Here is a 10,441-nt window from a genome sequence, read left to right on the forward strand (position 1 = left end):
GATTCATGACGGAGAGAGGTTGGGGGAGGAAGGGGGAAAATGAGAAGCTGATACCAAGGACTCAAGTAGAAAGCAAATGTTTTGAGAATGATGAAGGCAACAAATGTACAAATGTGCTTGACACAATGGATGTATGTGTAGATTGTGATAAGAGTTTAGTACGAGTCCCCAATAAAATGACTTAAAAGAAAAATATATATACACACTAAGTGTATTAACTCCTTAAGTAGTTCCTAAGGTTCAGGGTGAGCCTTATCCTAAAGGGTTTCAAAAAATTCATGGAAAAATTCCATTATCTTTCAGTTCCATTTTTCCATAAACTTTTTGAAGCTCCTACAAATTGCCTCATGCTGCATTAGTTTGCACACTTCACATTCCCTAAATCAGTAATTTCTGTAAAACTGGTTTTCTTTTCCTTAGAGTACTATTTATCATCAAGTTCACAAAATTTTGTTTGGAAATGAAAATATTTAAAATGAAAATATTTACTTGCATCAACCATTGATTTGTATTCCAAGAGTTGTTGTTTTGTCTGTTCTCTTAGTCTGAGGGGAAACAAAACAAGAGAGCCAATTTATTGACTGAGTTCCAATTCACCAGCAGTAAGGAGTCCCTGGTGTACCTGCTTAAGTACTCAGAGTGCAACCTACAGGTGGGAGGTTCGAGTCCACCCAGAGACACCTCAGACGAAAAACCTGCCCCTAAAAACCCTTTGGAGCACAGTTGTACTGACACTCACTGGGTGGCCATGAAACAGAATTCACTGCCAACAATGGTACTGGTCTCACGTGACAGACCAACTCATCTGTTTTCAAAAGGTGATAGAACAAAATGGGTCAACTTTAAAATCTCAGAATATGCTCCCGGTACAATAAGCCTCATTGCACCTAAAATTGAGCACCAAGAAACTGAAGACTTCAATGGAAGACACAAAATGAAATACAATGGGAAAACAGCATCTGTTCTTAATTTTTAAATTTGATTTTGAATTTTTGCTTAGTAGGCCAGGCTGAAATGGGCTTAACAAAAAAGAACTGCTAACAAAAAAGAAAGACCACAATGGTTAAGCCAGTAAACTCTGGAATGATTAACAAACACAGGTTGTAATCTTTTGAAATCCAGAGAAATAATAAAGATGCTGATCCTTGGACAGGTAAGTAATTCATACTGTTTCTATTCACATAGTCCTATGGTTCTACCTAATTCAAGAGTAATTCTCATTCACTGTCAGTGAGTCTATTCCAATTCATAGAACTCCCTGGGGGGTTTCTGAAGCTGTAAATCTTTATGGGAGCAGATAGCCTCCTCTTTCTCCCATGGAGTAGCTGGTGGATTCAAACCGTTGACCCAGCAGTTAGCAACACAAAAAGTAACCCACTATGCCACCAGGGCTCCTAACATAGAAATAAAACAGTGAATTTTAAAAAAGTAATTATTAGTTGTATTTACAGAATGCTTCACATTTGCATGGTAGTTTTCTAATTCTGAATTGTCTTATAATATTACCAAGAACAAAACAAAACAGAAAACCAACCAACTCACTGTGGCCCTACAGGACAGGGTAGAACTGCCCCTGTGGGTTTCTTTTCCAGAGCAGACAGCCTCTTCTTTCTCCTGAGAAACCAGTGGGCTCAAACTGCTGACCTTGTGGTAACCCACTATGCCACTAGGGTTCCTCCTTGTGACTTAAGGTGCCATGGTGGCAGTAGTATTTAAGCATTGGGCTGTGCTCTGCAAGGTCAGCAGTTTGATACCACCAGCTGTTTCCTCGGGAGAACAACTGAGGGCTTTTTACTCTGGTAACAGTTACAGTCTCAGAAACTCACAAGGACAGTTCTACTGTCCCTAAAGGGTGGCTAGGAGTCTGCAGTGACTCGATGGCAGTGACTTTAAGTAGCTAAGAAACTTAAGTAGCAAGAACTTAAACTGTGGCCTCCTCTGCTCTGAGATCCAAAGAATTAGATGTCTGAGTTTTAGGATCAAGGCCACAATGTTTGGATCCTAATAAAATGGGAGAAAAATATGGAACTGGCCCAGGTTCACTGAACGAACCAATTGAAACTAAGGGTTCAAACCTTGAACTGAATATTTATTCCGTGAGGTCTCCTTTTGGTTAAATTAGAAGACTATCATCCAGGATTACTGTTCGCCCACCTGTGAGGCCAAATGGCCAACCATTAAAGCAGAGGTGAGAAGGAAAGTGGGGAAACGTGATGGCTGGAAATGGAACAACCAGAAGAAAAATTAAGAGAAGGCTGAAGTACTTGTGAGGAAGGTAACCAATGTCACTGAACAAGTTCCTACTATGAAAAATCGAAGAACTGGGGTCTAATTTAGCTGTGCATTCACGGAAAACCCAATAAAATATGTGAAAAAGGAACCAGCAAGCAAGCGTTTTGCTCAAAGACGCTCACAGTTATAAGAGAATGGGCGGGATACTCCCGCCGCCAGCTAGCTCCTCAGGGCCTGGATGCCCCGCGCAACGTCTGGCCGGGAACCAGGGCCCCGGGACGTGAGCAAAGGGTCTTAGGGCTGTGGAGGGCTCCCTAAGGGCCCTAGGGAATGTGCAAAACGAAACTGTCGTCGAATCGACCCTCACTGCCACCTGGGCCACCCTACAGGGCAGAGCAGACCGCTCCTGGGCGTTTCGGACGCTGCCAATCTTTGCGGGAGCGGAGAGCTTCATCGCTCTCCCCCCGAGGGGCTGGTGGGTTCGAACTGCGGCCTGCGCAGAGCTGTTGGCCACGACGCCCACTGGGCCCCGGGCCAGAGGGAAAACCTGAGCAGCAAGGTCGTGTGGTCCTCCTCGCTCGCCTCCGCGGCGCCGGCCGCCTGCAGCTGCCCGCCTTCCCCTCCGATGTCCTCGCGCGTGGAGGCGGCTTCCTCCTCCGGCGGCTTCTCCATAGCGGGCTGGCGAGGCCAGCCGCCGCGCAGGGCAGGCAGAGGGACACTGAAGCGGAACCGCGGGGGGCGGGGGGGGCGTGCCTCGGAAAGAGTCGCTTTTCCCGCCAATAATTCAGCTTAAGGGCGGGAGAGCAAACGCGTCGGCCCCGGCCCCGCCCCCTGCCGGCGTTCTCGGCCCCGCCCCTTGACCCGGTTGCCATGGTTACAGCAGCGTGCTTTTCTATTTTTTTTTCCCCTCCCCGTTGTTTCTTAGGGCTCTAAGAAATCATTATGGCGTCACTGGTTAAAAAGCTCGATTTTTAAGCATCAGCTAGACGGCGGGCTGAGGTCTGGGCTGCAGCCCTTTGGATCATTCCCGGCTCCTCGGTGCGCCTGCCTGGAGCTGGGAAGCCCGTACCGACGTGCTTACTTCCGGGACAGCCCTCCGTCTCTTTACGTCAGCACGCACTTCCCTGCGGCCTTGGGAAGCGGGGTGCGCGCCGGCTGCGTCATGCATAGGACTTCTGATGTGAGCTCAGAAGTCTGGCCAACTACCCACAATCCCCGAGAACAAAGTAGAACAGACACCGGAGCGCGAACTTCAAGCTGCGCGCACAACCCCGAACTTAAGAACCCCCTGCGTGGACACTACCCCACAAGCCTGTTGGACTTGGGTGCCCCCCCAGCGCCTGCTTGTCTAGCAGGCTACCGTTGAGCTGGAAGTGAAGGGAGCACGGAGAATATAAATATATTAACACCAGATTGGTCATTTTTCCTTATGTTGGTGGTGTTTAAGCAAGAGAGCGGAGTTTCCCGAGTTACGCTTGACCACACAATGCTGGTTTCTTCCTCTATCCCAGTAGGGATGAGATGGAAGTTAGCAAGGGTAAAAGGAAACACGTATAAGTTTGGGCAATTCTAAACGCAAAGGAAGTAAATGCTAAGATGTCACTTTGAGGATTAAATTGGGCGGGAAACATTTTTAATCACTTCTGATGCATGCAAAAGTTGGACAATTAATGCCTTTGCTTTCTGGAAGAAAAAAAAAAAGCCCTTGAATGAGATGGGTTGATAGAGGCTGCAACAATGACTCAATCATGATTGCATGAACAGGCTTAAGCAGTTTTGTTCTGTTGTACATAAGGTTGCTCTGGAATTAGCTCAATACCCCTAATGATACTATGTAATATAATGTAATACACGTAGACATGCATGCTTTAGAAAGTCAGTTTACAATTAATTCACAGGCTATCCCCACTGTTGACATCCTTCAGGTGAAGTAAATTACATAGTTTTATGTCTTGAGCACGTTTTATTTAATTTAGAAAAAAAAATTAGATCCCCAATATGAAAAGGTTGGTATTATGTACAGCTGACAATTCAAAGGATAGTGGTACACGTAGACTTAGAACTATGGTAACCATCACCCAAAGGAAAAGGAAAACAAGAGAACTAGTGGGAGGTAGTAGGACTTTTACTTTGGTTTACACGCCATATGGAAATTCAGATTATAACTAAATAAAAGTCTTTACCACCTCAGGAATTCACATTAGTAAAGTAAAAAGTCAGGTACATAAAACAAGAAACACCAAGTATTTAAAAACCATTAGGCAACGATGATATACATTAGTTAGGTTACATGGTAAAGTGAAACCAGTTGTTTCTTTTATACTCAGTCAACCATTCCTTTAAGACAACTTTTAGGAAGCAACAAATGAGGAAGCAATCACATCCAAATGAGTTAAGTTATAAAAAGTAAAAAGAGCCATAGACTTTATTAAATGTAAGTGTATCATATAATATGTACAGACAGCACATAGTGCCAACTTTATTTATAGATATTAAAATATTCCAACTCAAGTTCACAAGTTACACCTTGGCCAAAGCCTTGGCTAGATCTTGAACTATCGCGGAGTTCAGCTGTGCTAGAGTGCTGATCTTTGCATGTTTAGTTGTCGCATACTTGTTCTTGATAGTCTGGAAGAGAAAAGCAGTGTTGATTAAAGAAAATACTACAAACATCCCAAGACAAAGGTATAGATATTCAAACGCTTAAAAGAAGTTAATCAACTCAAGGCACGTAGTAGTATTTGCTCCTCCTCTGGCCCAGCATCTTAGAATGCTATTGACTGACTTACCATGTGCTTTGTAAGCCCCTGATTCACCATGACTAAATTCTTAGCCAGGTGCTGCATAACAGGATAAAGAGATTCTTCGGTGTATGACAGGTAATGCTGCAGAGTTGGAGTCTAAGACAACAAATCTTTGTGTTAAAAATGCTCATCTACAATGGATTTTATAAAATACTTTCTAGCTGTTAAGAGGGAGGCATGGATGTTCTAGGACTCATCACAAGCAAAATTTAATTCCTTTCCTAGAAATCCTTGTTTCATGCTTCCGTATAATAAGGTTTGAGTAAACCTTATTAGTGATGTACTCAAACCCAATTTCACTATGGTAACTGAGGTCTTGCCCATGCTAAAGCTCACATTCCTTGATAAATGTTCTCATTTTTAAGTTATATTCCTAGTCTAGGATAGCACCTAGTGCCTCTCACATAGTAGAAAGGTTTGTTAGTGAATATGAACACACATTTATTAAGTTCTTTTATCTGGTTTGAATTTCTTCATCTGTAATATGGAAATTACAAGACATTCTGCCTTCCCCAAAGGGATATTAATATAGAAAGGAAATTTGGCAACGAAATAAAAGCATTATCATTTTCAAACATTTCTTTGGTGTGTGTGTGTATATATCTTTTATTTATACTACCTATTTTTCGAAAAGTTCCTCTATTTAGGAGCCATTTGAGCTGTCTTTTAATGACTAAAGTTCTATATTTAGGCAAATACCACTATGTATCCTTTAAACTTGGGTAATCTAGGCTCCCTACCTGTGGGATTGTAACTTACCCATTCACCATTATCAAGAATTTTCAGTGCTAAGCAAAAAGCTCCTGCTGCAACCTGAGAAGGAGGAAAGTGCACCATGTCGTAGTCCAGCATAGTTAGTTCCATCAGGTATTTGGCCAAAGTATGTTGCTCAACATCAACCTGTAACACAATCCATAGGTTGCTGCTGTCAGAATTGTCTCTCAGTAAGTCCATACAAATAAGTACAAAAGATATGTTGTCTATAAACTCTCAAGTACATTGCTCCTAAAGGCCTTAATGTCATCATTAATACGCAGCCTGGTTGGTCATAAAGAATACTGATATCCCTTGCCAGCATTGTTTAGTTGCTGCTCCTAACCCCCATGACCCCCCTTACACGTGTGCAGTATGTAGTCAGTTATGAGTTAGACCAGGTCAGCAGCAGTACTCTCCAAATGTGCCATACCAGAGATTTTGCAAGTGATTGGTTGGTTTACCTCTCCAACCTTGGATGCTCTCCGGAGGAAGTGCAAGGGCAGAGGGCGCCCCAGGCCAAAGTTTAAAGCCCTTAAAATCTTCATTTCCATCTGTCTGATCTGGTGCTTAGTGTAAGTGTGATCAGTCACAAAGGCAAAGTCACCGATTTCTGGCGGGTACATTTCTTCATATTTGCTTGCAATAAACATGGCAGTGACACCAACCAGCTGCAGCATTTTCTTGGGCACACAGTTATTCTGAAACAGGAATTTCAATTGGATGATTAAGTAAGATGTGTTTAAAAAACAGACACTGAAATACCCCCATAAACAAAATCTCAGTTAATGCCACCCTCTCCTTCCCTCAAAACACATTCAGATTTACTATGACACCAATGAGTCCGCATCAAGTCAATGGCAGGGAGTGTTGAGTTTGTTCCCACCAATAAACAGCAGGAAAAAATCAGGCCAGATGAAGTTAAGGCATAAATTTGCTTTGTTAAAGCACTCAGACTTCAAACTTCTAGAAATGCCATTCTAGAGAGTTCTAGCACTGAAAAACTGTTTATAACTAAATTAGGGCTATAGCTGAATTAATGAATCATGCTTACCTGCATGAACCGATCAATGATGGAAACAGTCATGTACATGGTCTCTTGCAGCAACCTGAATTTCATTTGAACTTGCACTAGCCAGTCAATAAGGATGGCTCTCATATTTCCAGTGACTTCCCGACCCACTAGGTATTTCGGTTTGACTGCTTGCTCTTCCTACAAGAGAAATGGTTATCATGAGGAGCCGGTTTCATGGGAAATGGCTCTCCAGAGATGTCAGTTAGCAAAGAATAGCTCTGGAACATTTAGAATGTATAAGCTAGTTTTTAATGCAATGTTTTAGAAACAACTCCATCACTGAGGGAAAAAGCAAACATTAGACAGGGCTGTGCAAAAGTTTTTTCATATAGTCACATCTCTTCACATTGTTTCTACTTCCTCCCAAATAAAGACAACATCCTACCATCTCAGAGTTTTCAACAATACATCCAAAATCTAAGCTTTATGAATTAAGAGAAAATTCCAGCAAAAGAACAGTCTTGGTATTATTTGAAGGAGAGTTTTGAAATTGTAACCTATTTGGAAATATTGCCCATGTCCTGCTTGAATTACTGTAAACCATTAATGGTAAATATCTTCAATTAAGTTTGATGTAGTTGGGGGTGGGGAGAGACTAGTGACAGTACTGACCTCAAGTTGTCTCAGATAACCATAAATATCTTTCACATATTCGCTACAAAGGTTTGGATCAGCTCCATCTTCTGCATCCACATCACTCACTGCAAGAATTACGTCAGAGAAAGCCTGACACAGATATTCTTCTGCAGGGGCACATCCAGATGTTTCCATTGGGCTTAGAGAGGGAGTATCCACCTTGAAACAACAGAGATCTCTTGAAGCAATAGCAATGAGGAGCACATACTATGGTTTAAGAATGAAGGTTAGATTGGTACTGATTCCACAAATCAGCTGTTTAACCGTCTTCAAAGAAAATGCTCTACATCTTACTTGGTTGCATGGTGACTGGGGTGTTGAAAGCTCATGAGGGGCTAGCATCTAAATAAAATGCTTCCATTGGCCTCTCCCCAGCACAGGAAAGAAAACTGAAGAATCAATTAGTCTTGTGGACAAATGGACTAACAGTGTCCACAGCCCTGCTGCTACCAACTGCTCTGAAAAGGATATTAGTAGAGCTTGGGGGTAGGGGTGGAGGGGAGAGGACTAGTTAGAATGGGAGAAAAATGTAAACAGAACTCAAACCAAAAAGACCAAGATCATTCATTGGTTGATAGAGATTAGTAGAAGCCCTAAGACTATACCACTTAGTTAGATCTGGACCTAAACTCACCCTAATGGCTTAATTTCTAGCCAAACAACAGATAGGACTATCTGGTTGACAATAACCTTAGGAAAGTATGCACACCTTATAATAATCAATCATTTGTGATCAAAGGGGCAGCATTTAGGCAAAATTCAGTCATAAGAGTCAAGAAAGGAAGACTGGAAAGACAGGGAAGTAATAAGAGCTGTTACAAGGTGGGAATTGAAATTAAAGACATGAGACAAAATTGTGTATAAATTGTTGAGTGGAAAACTGATCTGCTCTGTATGCCTTTAACCAATTCACGAAAAAAGTTAAAAAGGGGGTAAATATGTGGCCATCTAGCTCAGAAGCAACAAAGCCCACATGGAAGCACACCAGCCTGTGCGATCACGAGGTGTAAAAGGGATCAGGCATCAGGCATCATCAGAACAAAAAATCTTACCATACTGAATGAGGGGGGAGTGCGGAGTGGAGACCCAAAGCCCATCTGTAGGCCAGTGGAGATCCCCTTGCAGAGGGGTCTTGGGGAGGAGACGAGCCAGTCAGGGTGCGATGTAGCAAGGATGAAAAATACAACTTTCCTCTAGTTCCTAAATGCTTCCTCCCTCCCCACTATCATGATCCGAATTCTACCTTGCAAGTCTGGCTAGACCAGAGGATGTACACTGGTACAGATAGGAACTGGAAACAAAGGGAATCCAGGGTGAACGATCCCTTCAGGACCAGTGGTAAGAGTGGCGATACTGGGAGCGTACAGAGGGTGGGTTGGAAAGGGGAAACCAATTACAAGGATGTACATGTGACCTCCTCCCTGGGGGACGGACAACAGAAAAGTGGGTGAAGGGAGACGTCGGGCAGGGCAAGATATGTCAAAATAATTTATAAATTATCAAGGATTCATGAGGGAGGGGACAGCGGGGAGGGAGGGGGGAAAATGAGGACCTTATGCCAGGGGCTTAAGTGGAGAGGAAATGTTTTGAGAATGATGAGGGCAATGAATGTACAAATGTGCTTTACACAATTGATGTATGTATGGAGTGTAATAAGAGTTGTATGAGCCCCTAATAAAACGATTAAAAAAAAAAAGGGAGAAAAAAATCTGCTGAATATACCTTATTTTCCTAAAGGAAAATATTTTTCTTCTCAGACTTATTAAATTCCTCTTTAAGGTGTAGTTAATATATTAAAAGTAACTTAGACTGAGCTTGTTTGTTGAAGTTGGCAAAACGTGTCAACAGGTAAAACAGAAGAAAATAAATCCACACTCTAGACTTTGCTACAGAAAAATGCAAATAAATCACACCCACCCCCACACAAAAAACTCACTGACACCAAGTTGATTCTACTCATTGTTACCCTAAGAACAGAGTAGAATAACTCCTTTGGGTTTTCTGAGACGAGTGGCCGGTAGGTTTGAACTGCTGACCGTGAGGTTGAATAAGTGCCCAACGTTTAACCAACTAAATCACCAGGACTCCTTCTGCTACAGATGTAACTGATAGGTAATGAATCTGTTTACCAGCACACCATCTGAATAATTCACACCAAGGGCAAGTCAGTCTTCAGAAGGTACACATCTTTCTTTCAAAACATAGACTGATTCTCATTACTCAAAATCCAAGTTCTGTCCCAGCTAATAAGAGTTAACTGCCCTGTAAAGAGGCATTTCCTTTCTCACAATGTTCAAACAATTACTGTGCACCTTCAAGTCAAGTTTAATGTTGGGCACTGGCTACAGTCTTCAAGGAAATCTAAAGTTAGAAAAGACAAGTAAATAATGAGATTATTTATAGGAACAAATGTAAGATGGTAGAAGTTTACGGAAGAAAACTAAGTTTGGGTTTTTAAAAAAATTTTTTTAATCACTTTATTGTGGGCTCATACAACTCTGATCACAATCCATATGAACGCCTAAGTTTTAAGAGCTGGTGCTTTAGCTGTTTTGAAGAAAGATCATTAGCTACATGTTTTATGTGTTATGTGTCCAGAGGGCCAATACTAAAGCAGTAACCTCAAATCTCTTACCCTTAAGACACAAGAAGCTAGGGTGAATGACTTTTATAGATCAGTTTCCCAATGAGCTTTAATTAAAATTTAAAAATTGAAAGCCTCGCCTTTAAACGAAGATGGCGCGGAAGGCGAAGAAGGAAGCTACTGCCCCTTCCAAAACGGAAGCCAAAGCAAAGGCTTTAAAGGCCAAGAAGGCCGCGCTGAAAGGCGTCCACAGCCACACGAAAAAGAAGATCCGCAAGTCACCCACCTTCCGGCGGCCCAAGACCCTGAGACTGAGAAGGCAGCCAAATACCCCCGGAAGAGCGCCCCCAGGAGAAA

General features: G+C 42.4%; 2 protein-coding genes across 3 annotated transcripts in view; both read right to left on the reverse strand.

Annotated features, from left to right (window-relative positions):
- The window catches only part of CENPH (centromere protein H), an 18,334-nt gene extending 15,306 nt beyond the window's left edge, over window positions 1-3,028 (reverse strand). Inside the window, exons 1-2 of one of the 2 annotated variants that reach the window (XM_045285141.1) lie at window positions 2,780-3,028; window positions 490-545 (exon numbers count right to left, since the gene is read on the reverse strand). In XM_045285141.1, coding sequence (XP_045141076.1) covers window positions 490-545; window positions 2,780-2,904 — 181 coding nt within the window. In that variant the 5' untranslated portion in view covers window positions 2,905-3,028. The remainder of the gene's footprint in view (window positions 1-489; window positions 546-2,779) is intronic. The other variant, XM_045285142.1, reaches the window with a different exon arrangement.
- A 1,311-nt stretch (window positions 3,029-4,339) lies between these two features.
- CCNB1 (cyclin B1) overlaps window positions 4,340-10,441 on the reverse strand; it is an 8,897-nt gene continuing 2,795 nt past the window's right edge. The window contains exons 4-9 of the mRNA XM_004703556.2: window positions 7,477-7,659; window positions 6,844-7,002; window positions 6,254-6,490; window positions 5,796-5,936; window positions 5,022-5,132; window positions 4,340-4,860 (exon numbers count right to left, since the gene is read on the reverse strand). Of these exons, the coding sequence (XP_004703613.1) occupies window positions 4,753-4,860; window positions 5,022-5,132; window positions 5,796-5,936; window positions 6,254-6,490; window positions 6,844-7,002; window positions 7,477-7,659 (939 nt within the window). The 3' untranslated portion in view covers window positions 4,340-4,752. The remainder of the gene's footprint in view (window positions 4,861-5,021; window positions 5,133-5,795; window positions 5,937-6,253; window positions 6,491-6,843; window positions 7,003-7,476; window positions 7,660-10,441) is intronic.

The sequence above is a fragment of the Echinops telfairi genome, unplaced genomic scaffold, assembly GCF_000313985.2.
Source record: "Echinops telfairi isolate 266 unplaced genomic scaffold, ASM31398v2 ScPeMD7_7469;HRSCAF=8507_1, whole genome shotgun sequence".
NCBI classification, from domain to species: Eukaryota; Metazoa; Chordata; class Mammalia; order Afrosoricida; family Tenrecidae; genus Echinops; species Echinops telfairi.